Source organism: Ursus maritimus, unplaced genomic scaffold, assembly GCF_017311325.1.
Source record: "Ursus maritimus isolate PB19 unplaced genomic scaffold, ASM1731132v1 scaffold_11, whole genome shotgun sequence".
NCBI classification, from domain to species: Eukaryota; Metazoa; Chordata; class Mammalia; order Carnivora; family Ursidae; genus Ursus; species Ursus maritimus.
The window spans coordinates 39,432,103-39,458,637 of NW_024423453.1; the positions used below are offsets into that span (position 1 = coordinate 39,432,103).

Here is a 26,535-nt window from a genome sequence, read left to right on the forward strand (position 1 = left end):
AAATGGATGAAAGACCTCGATGTGAGACAGGAATCCATCAAAATCCTAGAGGAGAACATAGGCAGCACTCTCTACGACATTGGCCAAATCAACCTTTTTCATGACACATCTCCAAAGGCAAGAGAAACAAAGAAAAAATGAACTTGTGGGATTTCATCAAGATAAAAAGCTTCTGCACAGCCAAGGAAACAGTCAAAAAAACTAAGAGGCAGACCACGGAATGGGAGAATATATTTGCAAATGATGCTCTAGATAAAAGACTGCTATCCAAGATCTACAAAAGACTTCTCAAACTCAATATGCGAGAAACAAATAAATCATAAAGTGGGCAGAAGATATGAACAGACACTTTTCCAATGATGACATACAAATGGCTAACAGACACATGAAAAAATGTTCAAAATCATTAGCCATCAGGGAAATTCAAATCAAAACCACACTAAGATACCACCTTATGCCAGTTAGAATGGCAAAAATGGACAAGGCAAGAAACAACAATTGCTGGAGTGGATGTGGAGAAAGGGGATCCCTCCTACATTGTTAGTGGGAATTCAAGTTGGTACAGCCACTCTGGAAAACAGTGTGGAGGTCCCTTAAAAAGTTAAAAATTGAGCTATCCTATGACCCAGCCATTGCACTACTGGGTAATTACCCCAAAGATACAGACGTAGTGAAGAGAAGGGCCATATGCACCCCAATGTTCATAGCAGCATTGTCCACAATAGCTAAAGTGTGGAAGGAACCAAGATGCCCTTCAACAGATGACTGGATTAAGAGGTTGTGGTCCATATATACAATGGAATATTACTCAGCTATCAGAAAGAACGAGTTCTCAACATTTGCTGCAACATTGACGGACTGGAGGAGATAATGCTAAGTGAAATAAGTCAAGCAGAGAAGGACAATTGTCATATGATTTCTCTCATCTATGGAACATAAGAACTAGGAAGATCGGTAAGGGAAGAAAGGGATAAAGAAAGGGGGGTAATCAGAAGGGGAATGAAGCATGAGGGACTATGGACTCTGAGAAACAAACTGAGGGCTTCAGAGGGGAGGGGGGTGGGGGAATGGGATAGGCTGGTGATGGGTAGTAAGGAGGGCACGTATTGCATGGTGCACTGGGTGTTATACGCAACTAATGAATCTTCGAACTTAAATCAAAAACCAGGGATGTACTGTATGGTGACTAACATAATATCATAAAAAAAACATTTAAAAAAAACCTACAACTTACAAAGAATGAATCCGGAAAAAAGAAATACTGACTGTACCAATTACTAGTAAGGAGATTGAACCAGTAAGCAAATATCTGCCAATAATGAAAAGCCTAAGACCAGATGGCTTCACAGGTATATTTTAGAAAACATTTAAAGAAGAGTTAACTCCAGTACTTTAAACCTCTTCCCAAACAATCAAAGAGGAGTGAATATTCCCAAACACATTTCACAAAGCCAGCAAATCCCAATACCAAAACCAGAAAAAGATAATAGTAGAAAAAAAAAATTACAAGCAAATATCCCTGATGAATATAGATGCAAAAATTCTCAAAAAAAAAAAAAAAGAAACTGATATCAGCAGCACATTAAAAGGACTACTCACCATGATCAAGTAGGATTTATCCAGGATGCAATGATGGTTCGACATAATGGAAATCAATCAATGTGACACATTACATTAATAGAATGAAAGAAAAAAATCATATAATCATCTCAATAGTTGCATAAAAGGCATCTGACAAAATTCAATATCCATGTGTGATTAAAAACTCTTACCAAATTAGGCATAGGAGGAAGATATATTAACCTAACAAAGGCCTTATATTACAAACCCACAGGTAATATCAGACACAACAGTGAAGGTTGAAAGCTCTTCCTCTAAGATTAAGAACAGCACAAGGGTGCCCGCTCTGTTCCTATTAAACACAGAACTGAAAGTTATAGTTAGAGCAATTAGGCAGGAGAAAAAAAAATTAAAGGTATCAGAACTGGAAAGGAAGAAGTAAAATTGTCTCCATTTGCAGATGACATGATTTTATATATAGAAAATCGTAAATACTCAGCCAAAAAAATGTTAGATTTAATTAATGTATGTAGTGAAGTTACAACATACAAAATTGATATACAAAACCAGCAGCAGTTCAATACAGTAACAGTGAAATTTCTGGTGAAAGAAATAAAGAAATTGATCCCTTTCACGATATCACCAAAAATAAAAAAATACTTAGGAATAAATTTAATCAAGAAGGTAAAAGTTCTCTATTCCACAAACCACAAAACACTGATGAAAACATTGTGAAAACACAGACAGAAAGGTATCTTGTATTCATGGACCGAATGAATTAATATTGTTAAAATATCATTACTACCAAAATCAAGCTATAGGTCAATGCAATCCCTATCAAAATTCCAGGAGCATTTTTTTTCTAAAATTAAAAAAAAACACTCCTAAATTTATATGGAACAACAAATGATCCTGAATAGTAAAAGAAATCCTGAGAAAGAACAACAAAATAGGATGCACCACACTTCCAGTTTCAAGCTATACAAAAAACTACAGTAATCAAAACAGTTTGGTACTAGCATAAAAGCAAATAAACAAATAAAATAGAATCAAGAGCCGAAAAATAAACCAAAGCATTTTATGGTCAATTCATATTTGACAAGGGAGCCAGGATTACTCAATGGGGAAAAGACAAGTCTCTTCAATAAATGGTGCTGGGATAATTGGACATTCACAAGTGAAAGAATGAAACTGAACCTCTATCTTATGCCACTCACAAAAATTAACTTGAAATGGATTAAAAAATGTAAGATCTGAATCCATAAAACTCTAGAAGAAAACTTTGGAATAAAACTCCTGGACATGGTCCTTGGAAATGACTTTTTTTTTTTTGATATGACACTCAAGCACAAGCAACAAAATAAAACAAGTGTGACTACATCAATCTAAAAAGCTTCCATTCAGCGAAAGAAACCATCAATGAAATGACAACCTGTGAAATGGAATATTTTCAAGCCAATATATTTGATAAGGGATTAATACCCAAAATATATAAAAAACTCATACAACTCAAAAGCAAAACACACACACACACTCCAACTTTAAAACAAGCAAAGAACCTGAATAGACATTTTTCCAAAGTAGATATATGAAAGGCCACAGATACATGAAAATATGGTCAACATCACCAGTCAAAGTAAAACAACAATGAACTATCACTTCACACCTACTAGAATGGTCACCATCAAAAAAAGAGATAACAAATCTTATCATAGATGCGGAGAAAAGGGAACACCTGTGAACTCTGTGGGACTGTAAACTGGTACGGACACTATGGAAAACAGTATGGTGGTTCATCGAACAATTAAAAAGAGGACTACCATCTGATCCAGCAATTCCATTTCCAGAAATATACCTAAACAAAATGAAAACACTCGAAAAGATTATCTACACATCCATTTTCATAGCAGCATTACTTACAAGAACCAAGACATGGAAACAAATTAAGTCTTGGAAACAAATTAAGTGTCCACTGATATATGGACAAATAAGTAGTGAGAAAGAGATATAAATAAATATAATGGAATATTATTCAGCCATTAAAAGTGAGGAAATCCTACCATTTGCAACAACACGGCTGGAACCTGAAGGCATTATGCTAAGTGAAATAAGTCAGGCAGAGAAAGACAAATACCACATAATCTCACTTACATGTAGAATCTAAGAAACAAACAAAAACCCCAAACTCTTAGAAAAAGAGACCAGAGATACAGTTAGCAGAGGCAGAGAAAAGAGAAAGGGGGACTTGAAGGAAGATGGTTAAAAGGTACAAACTTCCAGTCACAAGGTAAATAATTACTAAGGATGTAATGTACAACATGATGATTATAGCTAACACTGCTATACGATATACAGGAAAAGTTGTTAAGAGAGTATATCCTAAGAGTTCTCATCACAAGCAGAAAAATTTTTTTCCTTTCCTTCATTCTTTCATTTATATTGTATCTACATGAGACAATGGATGTTAGCTGAACCTACTGTGATAATCCTTTCACAATATATGTAAATCAAACCACTCCCCTGTATACCTTAAACTTATACAGTGATGCATGTCAGTTATTTCTCAATAAAACGGGAAAAGAAATTTTTAAAAAGAATAAAATTAAAAAAGAAAATACCTCTCAAGAGTCATGATCCCTGGGGAAGTTTTACCTAATTCTTCCATACTAAACTGTCAAGTATTTCTTTTAACATGTATTTAAATACTTCTACAACAGAATTTAGCAAAAGGCATTATAACTGCAGGTTTATTTATTGGTTTCCAATACTACTATGTAAGCATGTATAATTATTTGCACAGTAGAAGAATTTTAGAAGTATTTAATGTCAAGTGAAGTTATCCATACCCTTTTCACCCTCTTCTATAACATTAACAAGATAGATGCTGGATTCCTAGTTACTAGTTCAAATAGTTCCCAAAGTGATGGCATCAGTCTCAACACCAGCCAGAACACTATAAAGAAACATTCCTAAACAACAATTTTACGCAAAATACAAATTCGAATGGCAGCTACACATACCTTTTAATCTATACCCTCGGTCTTCAGTCCAATTAATCCAAAATCAGCTTCCACAAAAACAGACTCAAAGTAGTCCACCCATCATTTCCTCAATTTACTTTTACCTTTTAATTCTCTAACTCTCTTCAATCTATTTTCTCCCTTGTAGCTTTCTTTTCATCTCTGGACTTGCTTCACTTTTCTTTCTTACTACTGCATTTCTTTTCCTTGAATTCTTCTATCTTTAAATGGAAACCTTACCTACTTTCTCCCTCTATCTACTTTCTCATCACTTCACAACACAGAACAAAACTTGTTCTCCCACTCCTTTATGACCAGGCCATGACATAAGAGAGATAATATAGACATCTAAGTCTAACTATTGGGCTCTACAAATATAATTAAATTTGTAGGAACTCCAAGTAAGTATTCATTTTCCTTATATCTATTAACAAAATCACTACCTTACTTTTGCCAAACTCAGCCTTACTTATCGAAATAAAGATCAGAACTTTATCATTAAATATGTAACTGTGAAGAAAACCAACAAATAATTAAATATTGACATATTTGTAAAAATTAAGCTCCACTACATTACTGACTGCAAAAACAATACAGGACCCAAAAATGTCAGTTTCAATGACAAAAATACAGTAAGATTTACAAGTAAAACATTAATGGATATAAAATAGATTACCTTCCTTCGTTGACAAGTTCAATAAAAGCAAGGCCTGCATTCTTCTGGATAGAATTCTGCCACTCCTAAAAAAAAAAAAAAAAAAAAAAAGACAGAAATAGCTGAACAAATAACAGATTATTTTTTTTAAAACAATATGAAAAGCATCACCCATATCAATTTCATACCTTATCTCTTAAATGAAAACTTTGGTTAAATGTGCTGCCTACTGAAAGCAGCCCTGTGAACACATGAATAGTTGATATTCAAAATTAAACTAAACAAGTTAGCAATAATTTGATTCTAACCAAAAAACCCTATCTATATTTATTTTTGCCCTTTTTGTCCTATACCATTATATACTACTAATTCAACTAAAATATTAGGAGTTGGAAAGGAAGGCAGCACAGACCAATGAGAGAGATTTTGGGTTTTGTTTTTTTTTTTTAAGAAAAGAGATACATCACTTCTCCAAATGAGGGGAAGACAGAATTAAATAGTTTGGTACACAATAAATAGCACACATCCTACCACAAAAATTGATGATTAATTGAGGAAGTGAAAAGAAAGATCAGTGAATTTGTCTAGACTACTGAGCTGGAAAACTATAGTTTACTAGCTTATGAATTAGAAGAAGATGGTATAAATCTATTACTTATATTCTTTATGAATAATTATTCACTAAAAAGCTTAGGAAGGAAATAAACTAGTAGAGTAGGTACAAATGAGTTTTTTTAGTCATCTCAAAATATATATAAATATATAAACATTTAACTTAAAACATATATAAACATATAAAATAAACATTAATTCATAAGGCGGGGCCTATGTGAATTGAAAAGTAGCTAGAGTTGAGAAATGTCCATGCATGCACCCATATGTGCATGTATGTGTGAAATGCTGCTAGATATGAGAAATGCCAAGGTATATATGTGTGTGGGTATGTGTATGCACATGTATATCTATTTTTAAATACAGATATTTAAATTAAATTATAAGTAAGTAGAAATGTACAATCTTTATGGTCCTTAAAACTAAGGAGCCCCATACATTCTACCTCCATGATATTCCTCAACTGATCTTTTTTTGTTCTTTTATAAACTCAAAACAAAAGACAATGTTGGGGTACTTACCTGTACTACCAAAAATATTCATATGTTCTATGTAACACCTTTAAGAGTCTGAAAGTCCATGTATTTTCACCCCTGACAACTGCTCTGTGTTACTTCAAATTCCTATTTTTTTTCCAGCCTCATCCTTTCTCTTCTAATTTCTCCTTTTCATCCCTAACTTTGAATTGCTTTCTTTCATGTTTTGAAGAACCCAAGGTGGTTCTCAGGACTAAAATGGCTACAAAGTACACTTTTGTCATTATATGGCTCTTTTTTTTTTTTTTTTTTTTTTTTTACTCAGTTAATATACAGTGCAATATTGGTTTCTGGGGTAGTATAAGGTTCTATTTCATGAATAGTGTCAATAAGAATACTAAGAGAACATACACAGAATGAGAAGTAGATATAAAATCACTCAGAAATCTGATAGTAGTAACTGGCTAGATCTAAAAGAGAAGATAAAGCAATGTGTTGTTAAGGAAAGAACAATGAACAAGAAGTCATGAGATCTATATTTTCACACTGATTCTGACATTAACAGGTTATGTCCATGGACATCATTTGACATCTCTAGGTCTTAGATACTCTCTTTAAAAATTTCTTTAAGGTATATTATTTTATGATTCAGTAATTTACAAACATTTAGAAATTAATGACTCATAAGCCTCCAAACTATATTCTTTCAAAATTCACAATTACCACCCAACTGAAACAATAAAGATCTTATATTTCTTTCACTGAGGTAAAACAAGGAAAGCATAAATAGAAATACCTTTTCATTTAAACCCCTTTTCCTTCCAGCAAAATAAAATAAACTGACAAATAGTATAAAACGAAGCAATCAAATTCCATGAAGTATATCCCTGAAAGAAGAACATGTGTGTTCTTCCAGAAAGATGTACAGTACCAGAGGCTTTAACATGAGGAGAACACAGCTGTGACCTTTGCTGATAGATAGCGGGGAATCAAAAGGGATGGTGACACCTCAAAGGACACCATAGTCAAGACAGAAGCATATGCTCACTTCTCAGCTCTTACACTCAACATAGCACTCTTAGCAAGCCACTTAGAAATCTGATATAGCACCAGATTATGAGGAGGCAAGACCTTAAACTGAGTTTTCATTTAGATCACTTAACCTGAAGAAAAATCTGAAAATGAAAATTAACCTTAGTTAAAAGAAACCAAAGGAAGTTACTTTTCTTGCTAGGAAAAAAAAAATCAGAAAGAAAAGCAAGAGAATATAGTATATATAATTCTTCAGATCAGACATTTGACTTTAAGAAGTATTTACTAACAGTACTTTTTCTCAAATCCATTTATTCGAAAACCGCAACAGGTGTGCATTTTTTATTATAAGGTCATAGAAAACTCAAAACTCCACATGGATGAAAAAGGTAACAGTAGAGAGACAGGAAACATCAATTTATTTTCATTAATGTATACAAACTGATTTTAATTATAATGTAAAATCAGGAAGTATGCCATTTAAATTTCACAAACATTTTGAACAGCATGATCTAGGTCAGACAGAACACCAGTTCAAATTACTACAACTACAGAAAATTCGCTTTCTAAAAATTTTTGTGACCTGAACTCAAATTGCTATGTCACACAAAATTTTTTTTTCTTTTAAATTAAAAACAAATTAGACGTGACGGTCCATAAAGAAGTAGAAGACTCCAATTTTTATAGAAACTCTGAGACATGGATTTATTACCTCTACTACATTAGACTTCCTGCTTTCCCAAACATCATCTATAAACCCGTATTTGTTAACTTATAATAACTGCTATCTAATCATCTGGAGTAAAACTTTTTCACTAGTTAAAAAATAATTAGACAATATGAGAAAAGAAATGAGAATACGAATCTTATACTTTTGGGTATTGTTACAAAAATCTCACAATTCTCAAAGATATCATTGAGTTTTATCTATAATCCATTCCTAAGTATAAATTATTAACATTTAATATCACACACCAGCTACATAAATACATGCTGATAAGAATTAATAACTCCATGGTATTATAACAACATTGCATGGTGACAGCTGATAGCTACACTTGTGGTGAGCACAGTATAATGTATACAGTTGTCAAATCACTATGCTGTACATCTGAAACTAATATAACACTGTGTCAGCTATTACTAATACTAATTAACTAATAACCCAGATGAAAATAATACATAAGTCCCTAAGAATAGAAAATTAAAATTTTTAATAAACCCAGCTGTTAGTGAAACCCAACAGTTTTCTCGATACTAAAACTTTGTCTACAATCCTTAAAGGAAGTTGCCAAAACTGAAGACGATTCATTAATCATGCTATTCTAAAGCATTTTTCTCCACTTCTGAGGCAATTATCAAAGAAGGTGTTAGTCTAAACAATTTCATAAGCCACAGCTCAATATAACCTTTAGTGAGTTTTAATAGTTGAAAGAAAAGCTTAACGGTTATCATCTTACATGATCATTTCAATATTTCATCACAGTATTTATAATTGTATAGTGATGCAAAATGCTAGTACATTTAAAGGTCTTGGTTATTCTTTTCCCAAAGGTATTGGTGAAAAACACGTTAAAAGCCTCAAATCCAACCACTAATGCAACTAAGTAATTTCAAAACACATTTCAGCACTTTGGAGAGGAAGGACTCAAAGAACAACAAGTGAGTCAATAATTTCATACCTGTTCTAAGCTGTATTTAATTGACTATCACTTCCTAAGGCTATAATTGTTGATTAGTCAATTTTTACTAAAATATACTTTTAGCTTACTAATGCTCCTAGTCACGCAACATCAACAACAAAGATATATTAGTGAAATGTATTAAATAAATATAGTATTCTACCAAATTTCAAATATATGGTTTTGGTGGTAAAAGTCTTTTCTTAGGTGGGGGGGCGGGGAAGAGTTCATTAACCAAATTAAGTCGATAACTCCCTACCATCAACAAACAAATATAGAGAAAAGGGGCACCAATTAATGTGCTATGTATTAATTTATATTATTTCAATACAATTTTCCTTCCTTAAAGTAAACTTGGCAGTTTTATATAAATTCAATAATTTACAACATATCTTTGTGTCTTGAATTACTACATAAACTTACCTAGATTTTAAAAGTTAATTCCCAAGTATTATCATGTTCTAAAGTAAATAAAGTCAGGCTACAAATTGTCAAGACAGACCACATATACTCCAGGCTGCCACCTTTTTTTTTTTTTCTTTTTTTGAGGAGAGGGGGAAAATCATTAAATGTAGTATCAATTTTTTATTCTGGTGGGCTAAATTACTATCTCTTAGTCTAAAAAAGAAAGAGAGAGAGAGGGGGATATAATGAGTGACTTCAGGTTAAACACAGTAAAAGAACAAAAATAATAAATAGACAACAGCATATGAGAGAGGGTAAAAAATTTCTCTATAATCTGGAGAAAAATCAACTTGAGGAAGCAAATCAATGCTTGTTGCAGAACCCTAAAAGGCCAAGAGTTGAAGTCACTGAATACATAGGAAGATATTGAGAAACAGGGATAAAAACAGTTTAAATGAATGAAAAGTAGTATATAAAACACAGAATTCCAGATCCTCTCCCTATACTTTATGGTCATCCCCACCATAGTAGAACATTAAAAGTTTACTTTCAGACAAGTCAACTTCTGGACACTGTAAAAAGCCTTACTGTAAAACTAGAATAACTTGAAAGGATACTTACTGAACTATGAGACTCCAAAGCCATATCAAAAACAAATGAGAATCCACAACATTTAATGGTCTATCAATGGCAAAAACAGTTCATTCATCACCAATAGACAACTCACACACATGCGTGGATTTTTGTATGTTACACTTAAATATGAGCAGATAAGGATTACCAGCCATTACAGGAAAGACTCATGTGAATGACAGACACCAAAGAAATAATCAGGAAAAAAAGACTCAGAGAAAACAGACAATATTGTTAAGGGGTTGTGGAGAGTAAGACTAAAGAAATATATAATTTATACCATTAGAAAGAAAATATTTCATGTAAAACAATCAGGGCAAAAATTTTGTCTTATTCACTGGTATTTCTCTGCCCCTGTGCTGGAGTTCTCCACAGAAACAGAACCAATAGTACGGAGATAAAAACTTTATTTATCTTAAGGAAATGGCTCACACAATTATCGATGGTTGAATTGGCAAGCAGAATACCCAGGAGAGCCAATGGTGTAGTTACACCCCAAGTCAAAAAGCCTAAGAATCAGGAAAACCAATGATGTAGTTCCAGTCTGAGGCCAACAGGTTCAAAACCCAAAAAGACCGGTGTTTCGGTTAAAGTCCAAAGGCAGGAAAAAGTTGATATCCCAGTTCCACGGGGGATGATAAGACTTTTTGTTCTAGTCAGGCCTTCAACTGACTGGATTAGGCAGACCCACATCAGGGAGGGCAATCTGCTCTGCTCAGCCACCAATTTAAATGTTAATCTTATTGAGAAACACCCTCAAAGAAAAACCCAGAATGTTGGACCAAATATCTAGACACCCATGGTTCAGTCAAGTTGACACATAAAATTAACCATCACAGCTCTTGCCTCCCCGCCCCCCACAACAAAACAAAAACAAAACAAAAGACTAGAAAATGCTCTTAGAAATTAAAAGTATTTCGAATAAAAATTTTAAAAGCACTATAAGATGTTGAGCAAGCCTCTCAATAAGTAAAATGAAAGATAAAATGAAGAAAAAACAGATGGAAATGGATATGAAAATCAGAAAATTGATCCAGACAGTTCAACATCTAACTAACAGGAGTTCTAGAAACAAAATTAGAAAAAAACAGAAAGCAAGAAATTCCCATAAACATAATTCAGGAAAATTTCTCTGAACACAAGTATATACTTTTTCAGACTAAAAAGGTTTACATAAAATACTAAAGATAATGAATTTAAAAGATCCACCCATACCAAGGCATAATGCAGTAACAACAATAATTTTTAAAATAATAAAAATACTGAAAGCTACCAGGGAGAAAAATTTTGTAAAGATTATAATTTTCAGCCTCTAATACCAATATACAAATAAGCTAGTTATCAAGTTGAAAGGTCAAAATAAGAAAAAAAAAAGTTTCACACAAGCAATGTCTAAAAAATTCTACCCCTCACCCATTCTTTCTCAAGAAATTACAAAGGAAGTGCCTCATCAAAATTAACAGACACCCCATTATCATCCTCCATAACTGCTCTGCTTTATTCTTCTGATGACATACTTATTACCGACCAGATCTCATTTCTGCCTTTCCCTTTTTTTAAATTCTCTACTATATTCCCAGTGCTAGAACAGCGATCAGCACCTTTCAAATTTGAAGGTCACTGTGGACAGAAGACAGACACTGCAGCTTAAGATGGAAGAGGAAAATTCTGAGTTGATAATGAAAGAAACTTCCAGATAACAGCTTTCTACAGACCTAAAGAGTAACCAATCCAGACTGGAACAGATAGAGAACCTGTAGTACATCTCTAAGAAAAACATTTGAATCAATAGATAGTAGGTGTGTTTGATCACATTGGCCCAAGTTTTATGATTCCAGTGGAAAATTTAGAAATAAATTTGTGGTGGGTACAGAGAAACTTAAATAAACAAAAAACAGGAAACTATTAATTCCAGAAGAAGAAAATGAAACAAAGAGAGACAAGCAAGTGGGAGGAAGAAAGGAAGGAAGGAAGGGAGGGAAATAGGGAGGGCTATCCTGGTACATTTTGTAGCTCCGCTGTGAATACATTGGCACAATAATGTAAATGGTGTATGGTTTTAACAAAATATTAAAATGTAACTGTATTGGAAACAACATAAAATGTGAATTGGAAAGAAAGAACAATATAAACAATTCAATGGTCATCTTCCATAGAAGACTACACTAGATAATGTCTAAAATAGAAAAATAAAGAAATAGCTATTAAATCATTTAGAAATATGAAGACAGGCAGACTCAACAACTAAGATTTAGTGAATATGGCTCCTTTGAGAAAGTAAGAATCAAAGGGGAGAAGAAAAACTGAGGCCAGGAACTGCTGTTTTTCTGTTTCAGTATTAAAATCATATGCTAACTAGACAATAGATATTTATCCAAAATATTGTGAAATGTCTCTAAATAACGGAATAAGCATTCAAGTCTTACAAATACTGGTATCAAAACTACGAAAATATAGATGCACGTGGGTGGTGCAGTTGAGCGCTGAATCTTAGCTTTGACTCAGGTCGTCCTCTTGGCGTCTTGGGATCGGGCCCTGTGTCAGGCTCCGCACTCAGCACAAAGTCTGCTTGGGACTATCTCTTCCTCTCCCTCTGCCCTCCCATTCTCACTAATAAATAAATCTTTTTTAAAAAAAATATGAAAATATAATTTTATAATAAACCATTAAGAATTATTTTTATTTTTTTTAATATTTTATTTATTTATTTGACAGAGACAGCCAGCGAGAAAGGGAACACAAGCAGGGGGAGTGGAAGAGGAAGAAGCAGGCTCCTAGCGGAGGAGCCTGATGTGGGACTTGATCCCAGAACGCTGAGATCACGCCCTGAGCCAAAGGCAGACGCTTAACGACTGCGCCACCCAGGCGCTCCAAGAATTATTTTTTAAATTCAGTATTCTACATCCTACCAAATGAAATTAACTTTATCTCTACAGCTTTTGATCGTAAAATATTCTTTTTTGTAAGTATTGATTTAAATATAAATTAAACAGAGGGATGAAGAATAATTTGTTAATAAAAACATATCAAACTATTTCATTTTCCCTATTAAATATATGAAAATTTAAAGGCTTGTGCTCTTCAATCAAATATCAGTATTAATATTTTAAGATGTTACAGTTATACATGCCTTTGTAAAACAAATCTAATTGTTAGATATAGCTCCAATTCCCTAAGTAAATGACAGAAACACCAGTAGGAGTCAAGGGAGGAGGCCACAGAGGAGAGCTCAAATAACGAAGGGAATGTATTAACACAAAATTGAGAGCCACATTATACACAGGACTAAAGGTCAAAACTAGAGAAAACTTGTTCATGGTCAAGATATAGTAATCTTAAGTGCTCAAAGTAAACGATCAAGAACTTTTCAACAGTGTTTGCGCCTTATGTCAGCACTCTCTCAACAGCTTATCTAACACAAATTCGAGTAACCACAAACCAGGAATGAATATGGCATAATAGTAAAGGACAGGTTTTTATTCCATTGTCTCTTTAGAGGGTAAAACAAATCATTACCTGAAATAGTATAAAATATTGCCCTTTGGAAAGCTTTGGCTTCAACGATTTCTGTGTACATACACTTCTAAAATGTACATCCAATTTGTATAAATATTATAGCTCAGTTTATAAATGAAATATATATGCAGATCACTACAGAGTTAAGAAAAATAGGAAAGAAAAAGTCTATTAAAGTTGAACTGACAAATGGTTCCATTTTACAATTGCTTATTTAACAAATATTTTTGAATGTGAACTATGAGCAAAGAATTGAATATTTAGGATGCATTTATTTGGTTTACAAAATAAAGAATGCAAAAGTTTAAAAATCCAAAAGACTGAGATAGCCATGCAATCAATTACGTAAGTACTATAAACAGTTTTAAATTATTTATAAATAAAAAAAATAATCCTCTTACCATTCTGTTTAAGCATACATTAAAATTAATACAAGTCCCTTTAAAAATCTGTTTTTAAACTTTTTCAGGAAAAACATGTTCTCCAGCCAAAAATGATCCTTCAAATAACTTCCAAACTGGAATCAATTTAGCCAAGATCTTTTACTAATCAATACAGAAATCCTGATTTCAATAAAGGTGACAAAAGTTGCTCTAACCCTTTCCAGCTACAAGCTCTCAACAGATGATCATCATTAAGCTTATATCAGTGCTTCACATTCAAGAGCTATAAAAATGTGTCCTATTAGTACATGGTCAGTCTATTTGGCAACTCCAGTTCTCCAGACATATGGCAATTGCTGCCCTTTGAGGTCTGAAGTCAAGTCTTTAGGGAATCTCAAAGCCTGCACTGAAATTACAGGGAGTATTCATTAGAGACTGCTGGAGAGGAAACATGAAAGACTTCCATTAAAACTATATAAAATGGCTAATTATTTTTTAAAGATTTTTAAACCCTCTAGTGTACTCAGCAACAATAAAAAATACTTACCAACTGCATTATTTTTTTAAGAGCACTGCTTTCATGACATGGGTGAAAACAACTTTCTTCATGCCCTCCTATCCCCCACACCTCAATATACCTATCATTTTATAAGATCATCAAGATTTTCTATCATGGGAGAAAATAAAATTATCTTATACCTCTAAACTCTTTCTACAGATTACTGTAAATATTTATTAAATGAGGTAGTTTTAGAGGCAAAGTTTTGTTTTCTAATATTTAATTTCAATTAACATATACTATGAACTTAAACCCAGCCAGACATACGTGTTTCTTTTTAAACGCTGCTTTTTTTATCCAAAAAAGTCTGCCTCTATTGCATTTTAATTCCATTTTAAATAATCATAAAAAGTTACAAGCACAGAATAATGTAAATTACTAATCAATCTATAAAATGGCATTTTGCAGATAATATTGTGGAAAATGTATGAAGATTCAAATGTTAAAAAATTTTAAAATGACAGTAAATTAACAGGAGTTAAAAGAAATCTCCTGTCTATGCTTTCTCAGCATTTTGAAAGACATCAAAAGGAAAAATATTTTCTAATTAATAACTGCTGTCATTTTAACTTTTCAAATGTGTAGACACTTTTTAACTTGAGAGAATGATTATTTGTTAAGGCTCACAACAAAACAATATTACTACAGAATATTTATTTCAGTAACAAATCTCTATAAAATGTCATACAAAATTCATTAGCTTGCCTCAATCATTTCTTGAATTCACATATATGTTGGTTTCTGACAGCCTAATTCCAAAAACCAATTACAACCTCAATTCATATGTAAAAAAGATAACAGAAAGCAAGTACGTTAAGCCAGTTTAAAAGAATAAAAATCTAAAGAAAACAGATTACAAATGATTTATATGAATGCCTAGTGCTGAAGTTAATTACAAGTAACCCAATAAAATAGTGCCTTTATTATTTGTACAGCAAGTAATAGCTCTAGATGTAAAAACCAGAACTCTTTCTGCTGACTTTTGCATGCCCGATCCCACAGCACACAACATTAAGAATTAAACATGTAGTAAATAAGGCATATATAAAACAGCAGTTTCTAACTAAAAACAGAGAACTCTCCTGCTGTTTAACCATTTGGGGTCTTCCACTCTAAACAGTGACCACTGTAAACCGATACTATGTGTTCACTGAGTAAATTCTTAATGTTAATATAGTGTGAGATTTCAATGTCAGTGCAGTTTTACATCAAGTGAAAAATAACTGCAAAGCATCACATCCATTTTAATATTCGTAAGGGACAAATAACATCTTTTATGTTTATGCTATGAAATGATGATCCTTTAGAATTAAATTTTTACAAATTCATGCTATACCTATCTATAAAGCTTTGGTCCGGATCTTAAATGTATACTTTCTAAGACACATACACTCATGCTACAGTAACATGCTCCATAGTGACAAAGTGTAGCCAATAGTGTAGCCAATTACGGTATGCTTAATGACTCTCCTGGTAAAGAAGACGATGACTTTTCAGTCCAGAATGATTCCTTAATTCCTTCAAATACTTAACAGTGCACTACTATGATTTTAGCTGATATCAATTTTAAATATAATGCAAAAGTCCTAAGATATGTTGGCATAAACATCATGTAGGCCATTCTTTGACCTACAACATAACTGAAATAGTGATACAATGAAATACTTGATAACCCAGTTTTGCTGCACATATAAATCAAGACTGATGAAACAAATAATCAATAATACATCTCTGTAGCAGTATTTTACTCTTATCAATTTCACCTCCATTAAGAATACATGCAACATTAGCTTATTTTACTTTCGGGGAGGTATGGGTCAATAACTTCACAAACTAGTATTTGTCTCCTCAACTATGGTGAAACATTTTAAAGGTGGTACTCTCTATCTCTTTGATTTCTCAACACTACCTGATTCAATTTCCCAAATAACAGACATTCAGATGCTTGTTTAAGAAATCATACACTTAATTAGGTGAAGGTGAGAGGAGCCCTGCAGTAAGAACACTCAGAGATCATCAAAGCACTGCTAGATAAATTTCCTGTGGCTGATACAACAAATTGCCACAAACTTTAAATCTTTTCTCTCACAGTTCTAGAGGACAGAAATCCAAAATCAGTTTCACTGAACTTAAGTCCATGTATCAGCAAAGCTGCTCTCCTTTTGGATGCTCTAGGGTAGAATGTGTTCCTTGCCTTTTCCAGTTTTTGGCGGCTGTCAGCATTCTTTGGCTTGCGGCCACATTCCTCTCTGTTCCGTCTTCACATTGCCTTCCCTATGTGCCTATCTCCTTTTTTTTTTTTTTTTTAAGATCTTATTTATTTGACAGAGCGAGTGCATGAGCAGGGGGAGGGAGGGGCAGAGGAAGAGGGAGAAGGAGGCTCCCCACTGGGCAGGGAGCCCCACATGGGGCACAATCCCACAACCCTGAGATCATGACCTCAACCTGAGGGCAGACGCTTAACCAACTGAGCCACCCAGGAGCCCCTGTGTGCCTATCTCTTAATAACCATCTGACTCTCACTTATAAGAATAGATGTGATGGCTTTCAGGGCCCACCCAGACAATTCAGGAGTATCCCCTCATCTCAAAATCTTCAGCTCAATCACACACAAAATACCCTTTTTCCAAATACTGTAACATTCACACAGATTCCAGGGATTTGACATGGATATTTTTGAGGAGCCATTTTTCATCCTATCACAAGAGAAATCACATTAAAACAACAGGAACAGCAAGCTGAAGAAAAGTGAAGTTTACTAACAAGTTCAAAAAAGTCCAGATTCAGAGAAATAAAAACACTTTTTAATTAGTATATTACAACAAGAGCTGGAAAATTTTTTAAATAAGTCAACTTCTCCAAGTGTTGGCTCCAACAGTGACTGAGTTACGGCTGGTTTTGTTTTCAGTTTCAGAAACTGCATTTAGTTTGCAAAGTATAAAGCCTATCAGGCTACATGAAACTGAAGGCTGGGTTGTGGAGCTACTAGTAACAAGCAGATATCACATAGAGCAACTTCTTAAAATTAGCAGCAAAGCAAATATACCACTGCCAAATGTCCAAATAAGTAAGGCAGCAGTCCAGACTTGGAATAAAGACTGATAAGAAATAGAAAGCTCCTTTAAAAAAGTTCTCACCCATTGTTTACTTTCTCATTGCTACCAACCAACTTCCTTTTTTCTTAATTTACGGTACTAGCAAATAGGACCCTATTCTCAGAAATTAGATTAGTGCTACAAAACAATAATGAATCTTTTGAATAGATATGAATATGATGAGACAAACTGAAAGATCAAGCTAATACATAAGCTTCCTTAGGTAAAGGAATAGATCATCTTTCCTCTAAAAAAGGAACAATAAGAAACCAAAATTAAATTTGCCCTCAACTATGTGGCAACCGATAACAAGAATAAACTGACAAACCAAGAGACCCAATAAAATCAGACCTCTGTTTTGGGGCTCCTGGCTGGCTCAGTCAGTGGACCATGCAACTCTTGATCTCAAGGTTGTGGGTTTGAGCCCCCACGCTGGGTATAGAGGTAACTTAAAAATAAAAAAAAATAAAAATAAATCCTTATAAAAAAAGAAAATACCACTGTTTTAACTGAATACCTAATAATAAGCTTCCAAATTATTTTCAAAAATATTTAATTACTATCTAAAAAGAATGCAGTGTACACCCAGTATTTAGGACATTAGTATACATTTTCATACTCACTATATGTAAATGCACAATGTGGAAAGGAAAGTAGCAGGACAATGTGGAGAACAGGTTTAGGGTTAGGGAATTTGGTTTCTGATAAACTACGAAGAAAATGGCATGATGTACAAAACACATATATCAAGTATCTGAATACTATTCACAAGGCAGCATAGAAGTAAATATAAAATAAAACAAAACAGCTATTAGAGACCTTGAAAATAAGGCAGAGGAGTTTGATTTTGACAAGACAGTAAACTACAGCTTCTCTTAGGAAATCTAAAGAGACTCTCCTAGGAAAGTAAATTTGTCAGAATGTACTGAAGGAGGTAAAATCAATAGAAAAGAGAAAGGTCATTTCACTGGATCATAATATGTGGTTCTTTACAGAGGCTTTTTTCAAGTGATATCTCCTCTTGTCCCTTATTGTCTCCCTCATTCTACTAGGGCTCAAGATGAGACTCATCGTAATAAACTGTTAATGACAACAATATATTCGGCCAGGAAAAAAAGTTAATCAGCGGTGAACTAGATTAACTGTTAGTATCATATTTCTCAACTATAGTAACACAGAGGGTGTACTGAAAATAATGTAGTAGGAGGCACCTGGATGGCTCAGTTGGTTAAGCGCCCAACTCCTGATTTCAGCTCAGGTCATGATCTGAGGGTTGTGAGATCGAACCCTGCGCTGGGCTAGTGCTGGGTATGGAGCCTGCTTAAGATTCTCTCTCTCCCTCTCCCTTGCCCCTCCCCCCCTTAAAAAAAAAAAGCAATGTAGTATAAATTTAAAGGACTGAAGTATACAAAAAAGACCCTTAAAAAATCATTGGTGCAGTAATCCCTGTAACACCATCGATCTCACTTGTATTCAGGTATACAGCTGACTCCTGAATAATGCAGGGGTTAGGAGCATTGACCCCGCACAGCTGAAAAATCCACATAAGTTTTTGACTCCCTCAAAACTTAACTACTAATAGCCCACTGTTGACAAGAAGGCTTACAGATTAAACAGTCGGTTAAGACATATTTCATACGTTACATGCATTATATAATATATTCCTACAATTAAGTAAGCTAGAGAAAAGAAAATGTAATTAAGAAAATCATAAGGAAGAGAAAAAATACATTTACAGTACCGTATCAAACAAAAATCGTATAAGCAGACTGACATAGTTCAAATAGTGTTGTTCAAGGATCAACTGTACTTTACTGGCTTTCCTAAAAAGAGCTATCACTGTAGCTAGCACAGAAAATGGCAGAATCACCTTTGGGATCCTACGGAAAATGTTACCCATTAATCATGTCTACTTGGAAAAGGCCGAAAACTGCTTATCTATAAGAACTCTCCTAGTTCTAATATTCTATGGTTCAAGATGAAAATGGTCTAGACTCAGCAATATAGCCACTGTAAGGGAAGAAAATATTAAAAGAGACACTAAAGAAAATGATGGGCTGAATTTGTGAGGCAAAGATCTAAAAAATTTATTTCATGAAAAGAAAACAAGAGTCACTTAAAATACTGAACAAAGAGAGAAGATTTTGTATGCTGTTACATTGTTGGGTAGAAGCTAGATATGAGCAGTGGAAGGAATACCTCAAGACCGAAACCCAAGCCCTTGAAGGGAAAATAGAGACAGGAGCTGGAGGTAAGGACGGTGATAAACAGGCCACACATTTTAAGCCCAGGAACACAACATCCTGACCTAGTGGCTTCCAAGACCCTGGGGCTAAGAGACCAAGAGCCACAGGTGCAGAACACGTGCTCCCCTCTTCCACCTCCGCCCCAGGGTAACCCCTAGACTCATTATAATATATCTGCATTGCAGGTACTTCCCCACCTCCATAGGGAAAGGCTGACATGACAATTCAGTACAAACCCTGTAGGGTAGAAAACTCTTCCTCTCAACCTTTGGAGGAGTCCCCTACGTGACTGGAAGCAGCCTCCATTAGATACCACCCCCCACTGTACATCCCAACTCTTCCCAGTCCAGGCAGACCCAATATTATCAGATCCTAAAAATCCTAGGGGCCAGTTCTACCTCAGGGAAGCTGCCCGCTCTCTCCTAGAGAGCACACTGCTGCTTTAACACAACTTTTCTGCTTTCACTTTGGTGCAGATCTCTAATTCTTTATTGCGTCAGTGCTAAAAGCCCAGACACAACACTTTTCATGCTGACAGATTCAGAAACTAATAACTTTAATTTACAACCTACTTTGCTCTAAGAACTGTTTTATATACTTTCTCATGTTATCTAATACAATCTCTATTACACCCATTCCATTCAAGAAACTGAGTCTTAAGCAAGTGAAGTCATTTGCCCAAGGTTACACAGTTAATAAGCGGCAGAGGAAAAACTTTATTAAAACTCAAAATCTATCATCACAGTATTTCCCTGGCCTCAGCCTCTTCTTAAGATCCTGTCCAAGACATCGTTTTCCTTTCTTCTTTTGTTGCTCATGAGGGAGACAACAGTCTCCTCTATCTAGTCTACCTCCAGCAGCTGAGGAATTTACTACTAGAAAAATAAACAAACAGCCTTCAGGATTCTGATTCTTACTTCATTCAGGCCTAAATCAAAAGTTCAAACTTCAGATTTTCTTAAAACGGAATACATGCTTTCATGTTATAAAGTAGCAGTTTAACTAAAAATAGATGCCTAAGAAATGCATAATAGATGGAATACATGTGCAATTATTAATACAAAAATCATTATCCCTTCCTAAATTATGCTATCATATACTAAATCTATGTTTTGAGTACTAAAGTACAAAATACCTGTGTTATCTCAGGGACAACTGAACCAAACACTGTAAACATTTCAGAAAGCAAAATTTAAATCTGAATCCTAAGAACTCTGAATATTCTGATTAAATCCATTATTATATAATATTTAGGAAAAAATACATGGTATGGGAATACAGCTCAGTCTTCACAAAGTTACCAGAGTCTAATATTAAACAAAAACATTCTCAAGCTTTATACTTTTAAGCTAGCTTTTCTGCAATACTTTACCTCAGTAGATTAATTTGAAATAGAAAAAAGGGCTAAGAAAAACCAAGCAATAATAGCTGAGAAACAGAGACACCGACTTGTATTCATAATTACATGAAAGCCAAAGAAAAAGGTTATGCTTAGATTATTCCCATTCATGTATTCTTCCTTTTTGCTCTCTTCCCAATCCCAATTTTAAAAGACCAGTTGTAAAATGGCAGGGTGCCAGATTAAAGCACACTTTATTTTCAGATGTCTCTATACTCATAGGCTGACTTCCTGTCAGGAAGAGTTCTATTTCAATGAATACCCCAATCAGCAGGGAACTTGCAGAATTAAGTGCCAGTTGATATTACTTTGTTTTGCATTTACCACCCTTGAGAATAATGTTCAAAGATCTAGTTATATAGTCAGCATGGTATCATCCTTCTGACTAGACTGCTAAGCCACAGGGTGTACTGCCAGTTCCACAAAATTTACCTTAAAAGGTTATGTTTTCTAAAAACTCGTGTGCTAGTGAATCAACAGGACGCCTGTGTTTCAGGATAAATCCTACATCTAAAGTTAAATTATGCTTCTATTCAGTTATAAGAAAGCCCTTTAAATTAATATTGGAAAGGTCTTCATCCAGACTTAAATAAAGATCAATTAATGGTCACTCACAAATCAACTTAAATATTTTATTTTCTGAAAGTAAAATGCAGTACTTTAGTCTGATTTATTTTTTAATGCTTTTGCTGCTGTTTTAGGAAGAAACGCTTCCATCCCATAAAAGGTATCTGTTATAAAAGTGTAAATCAAGTAACATCATAAATATTTTTACCACATTAGCACAAAGTTAGTACGTTGATTTCAAGTATTTTAACATTGTTATTTAAGTGCATTTAAGATCTTTCATAATCAGTTAATATAGCTTGAATCTTGAACTACCTTTTCTAACTCTCACAGACTTCCCCTCATGCTCAAAGGTCTCTAGTTCCTTCCTACAAGGTCAACTGCTTCTATTGCACATAAAATTCTGAACATTTCAATACAGAACACCTACACTCACAGTCTTTGTCTATTATAAGGATAAAACATTCACAGCAGCCCTAAGGCAAAATAGGTGATTGTAATAGAAGCCTATCTTATTTATCCCAATGTTAATCACTACCCTATTGATTCTCACCTATTCATAATCAAATGATCATAAGCAATGACAATAACAAGCTCAGAGGCAATTTACATTCACTTATTTTCTACAAGTACTTTCTAAGGATGAGGTATAAACACACACAAAAATTAAAAGGAGGGGTAACATTATGAAAGGCTGAAATATTAAATTATATTGATCCTAGTTGGACCATAATACATATAAACTGATCTTAAGCCAACTGACTCAAAAGTCCTATTTTCATTGGAAAAAATAAGGTTGGTTAAAAGAAAATGGAATGATTTATTTATAGCATATCAAAGTGTCAACATTAATTTAATACACTTTGCAAATCTGTTACCATGCAAGGAACTTTTAGCAGTTTGAAACAAAATGGTAAATATCTTTCTACTCAGATATAGATTTGTTTCTTTCCTGAAACATTGACATACAAGGTATTAATGCATTTAGGTAAGCACATCATTTGTAAGAGCTACCATCTGTTCATATTTTTTGTTAGAACGAGATATGATGTCTGAATCGATGCTAAGTTTCTGAAGCTAGTGACTTAAAGGTGATAGAAATAAATCCACAAAAAAAGGAAAATCTACAATGCACAAACTTGATTTCTTCATAGGAAGTTATCAGTTGTTAACTCTTTTAACAAGGTCTTTTGAGACCCTGATCAGGTGAAAAGGGTTTAATATGTATCACTTTCTTTAAAACAAGTAAATATAGGGTAAGAGTTCAGAATAAGGGTCTGAAGCCTATGTATTAAGGCTAACGTCTTTCACATCTTTAGAACTGAACAGAGCACTCATTAAACAAAATTATGTCTGCTCTTTACTTTTCAATTTATCAAAACTCAATTTAAAGGGAAATTTTACCTAAATATGGTAAATAGATTTATTCAACAAAATCCTATCAAATATTTATTTTATTACGATTATGACACTAATAAGCACAATAGACACAGAAAAAAATTAACAAGAAATCGTTTCCTGACCCTAAGGAGTTTTTCATCTAATGAAAGAAACAAAAATTATAATACAGTATGACACTAACAGAGCTCTTAAATCTGTAAATTTAACTCTTCTTTAGCACTCATCTCTGTAAACTGAACTCTGAAACACAGTTAAATTCAATGTTAAGGGCATGTAAGCTAAGAACAGAAGATAAGTAAGAGTTAACAGGATTTAGAATTACTTTTATTTTACAATAAAAGCGAAGAGAACATATTAAATGACTATTTTTATTATATAATATATGCACGGAGAGATTTTGGTAATGTGTTCTCATGCCAAAAATATCTACACATGTCACAGATTGAGGTTTTCAGATTGTATCAGAAGAATAGCAAATTCCACTCCCATCGATTAATTTAATGTTTCTTCTTAAAATCTACCTGCGTGAATGTGAACTACCAGCATTCCAATCTCTACTCACTTCTCAGGGCTAAGGATTACCAAAATAGATTCTCTTTGTTTACTGTCTCAAGGAAATGCCTTATACATAAATTTTACTTTATAAAACACAGAATTACTACAGATTTCGGTGAAATCTAGCCTTATGTGGCAGGGTAATATCTTCACTCCAATTCTTTAACCCTAAAAAACTCTTTAATAATAACTTTGTATTTTTATTATATCTAGGTTTTGATTGAAAGCTACCTCAAATCCTGGTTGTTTGGATGAATAAATGGATGACATGTAGCGTACCTGCCACTTTATGATTAGGCTATGTAACTACAAAGAGTCTACTGCTAAAATTTTATTCATTTATTTGACAAATAGTTACTGAAAATTTATTTCATCAGAAACTGTATCATATGACATTCACATAGATTAGTTTCATTTTCTTTGAACCTCTTGGACCTCATTAAGTACATACCAAAGTTCAATTCTATAAATGGCTCAATAATATGTTATATCATTAATATAAAATATATTCTGACCATGCTTTTAAGACTTTATGCTAAATACCTGAATTTTATTATACAGCATAAATTACCACAATATTGGTTAAAAATGTAATGTGATTCACTCAGTCAATATAGGAAATAGCCATATAATCAACTGATGTCAAAATATTTGAATGTATCCTAAACCTGTCCTAAAAAAAATTTTGAATTTATTCTAAAATACACTTGAGCGTGCATACACACACACACACACACACACACACAGGGAAACCTGGTTAAACTTAAAATGTTCTGGAAAGAATCACCAACTCTTACTATCATCACTTCTGAAGATCTATCCCTCAGAAATAACATGTAAACTGGGAGTTATGTCCAAATTACCTACAAAGGAGAGAGAACAGATGACCTGAGATAATTTCTTCTAAATGAGTAAAAATAATCAAAATGTTTCATGAGTAACTAATTTTGCATATCTAGTGATTTTCCTTAGTCACTGTGATTGGAGAAGAAAGAAAAACAAAAGCAGAGTACTAAAAAAGAGACACTTCCTGAATTATTCACTGTCTCACCCTTGATGCAACAGGAACTTTTCCCATATTGTATTTTATCAAAATCATCCACATGTCCTATGACCACAAAGAGGATTCTGTTTTCAAATATGCTAATATTAGTCCCATTACACATTCAACAATAAACATAGTATGCCTATTTTAAACACACATGTGCACACACTCAAACACACACATTGACTAAAGGCTTTGAGGGGCCCTCCAGTAAAGAAAGCTAATTAAATTCAAACAACATTTACCAAATTTATTTACCACTATATACTTCTTTCACAGAATACCCATTATTATCACACAGTACACAAAGAGAGATTTGGTCTACTAGAAATTTTGCATAGTGAGAACTGATCAAACAAGCACATGGCTACCACAAATCCAACGAAGGAAAACTACAGGTACTGAAAGAAGCAGAGGAAATGCTTTAAGAATTTTAATATTCATTGATCCTGATGAAAATATAAAAACATAAATGGAACTCAAAAAAATTTCTGACTGTGAGTCACAGTCACCTAAAAAGACCTACTCAAGAACAAATAAAATGAGCATTAGATAAAATAGGGACTGACAGTCTCAAACTCCCCTTCTTGCCCTTCTATTTTTGTGTTTCACATCAAGTCCTCATAAACATATATGTTATATAACAATTATTTGTCTCTCATTTGATTATACTTTCTTTTAAAGGCGAGGCTTATATTAAAAGCATCTGATACATGTCTGCTAAATAAGGGAATACCACAAGCAGGCATAGACAGGAGGACTCAGAGAAGATAAATTCACAAAAAGCTCTGCGGAAAGTTAGCAGGAAGATGGCAGTCGAGGAGAACCCGAGGCTCACCTTGTCCCATGAACACAACTAGATAACTATCAAATCAATCTTAATATCCCAGAAATTCACCTGAAGACTGACAGAACAAACTCGACAACTAAAGGGAGAGAGAAGGCCACAGGAAGAAGGTAGGAAGTGCAGAGACATAGTTTAGGGGAGAAATGGATCACAGCTGCTGTGGAGGGGAGGTAGCCGTGGGCACAGAGAAGGGCAAGAGAGAGAAGAGCACACAGGGGAACACACAAGGAAAACATTTCTCTAAAGACACTGGCTTGGAAAATGAGAAGGGCTGAATTTCGAGAGTTCCTACAACCAGTGGGGCTTAAACCTTGAAGTTTAAAAGGTCAGCGGGCTTGGCTGCTCCTGGAGAGAAGGCAGGCAAACAACACAGGAACAGACAGCATATAAACAGCAATCTGAGGAACCCCTGGAGCACACAGTGGGAAGATTATTCACGTTTCTCAGAGGTGTCCCTGAAAGGCAGCGTTCACATAGACACCTCTCCAGGAACAAGTGAGGTGGATGGCACCATTTCCCTTCCGTGCTCCTCAGTAAACACAGAGTCACCTTCAAGAAAAAGTAACACCAACAGTGGCTGCCTACCTTACTTATATCAAACCCTAGCACCCTGTACGCCAGTGGAACTGCCTGTCTCAGTCATACTTCCCTCGATTACAGTGCGGCAGGCCATTCCCACAGAAAACCAACACAAATGCCCCACACCACGCCTCCCAACCAGAGTTTCACAGATTATTAATTCCAGTGGAGGTGGCGACAGTTCTCATTTCACAAGCAGGCCACAGCACACCCAGTTAAAACTTGCCCCATCCAGGCCGGGGATCAAATACACTCCCCACAGCAGGGA

The 26,535-nt window shown here is 34.2% G+C and overlaps 1 protein-coding gene across 1 annotated transcript in view; it reads right to left on the reverse strand.

Annotated features, from left to right (window-relative positions):
- The window catches only part of LRBA (LPS responsive beige-like anchor protein), a 762,114-nt gene that overhangs the window by 496,531 nt on the left and 239,048 nt on the right, over positions 1 to 26,535 (reverse strand). Inside the window, exon 35 of the mRNA XM_040626351.1 lies at positions 5,257 to 5,321. Coding sequence (XP_040482285.1) covers positions 5,257 to 5,321 — 65 coding nt within the window. The remainder of the gene's footprint in view (positions 1 to 5,256; positions 5,322 to 26,535) is intronic.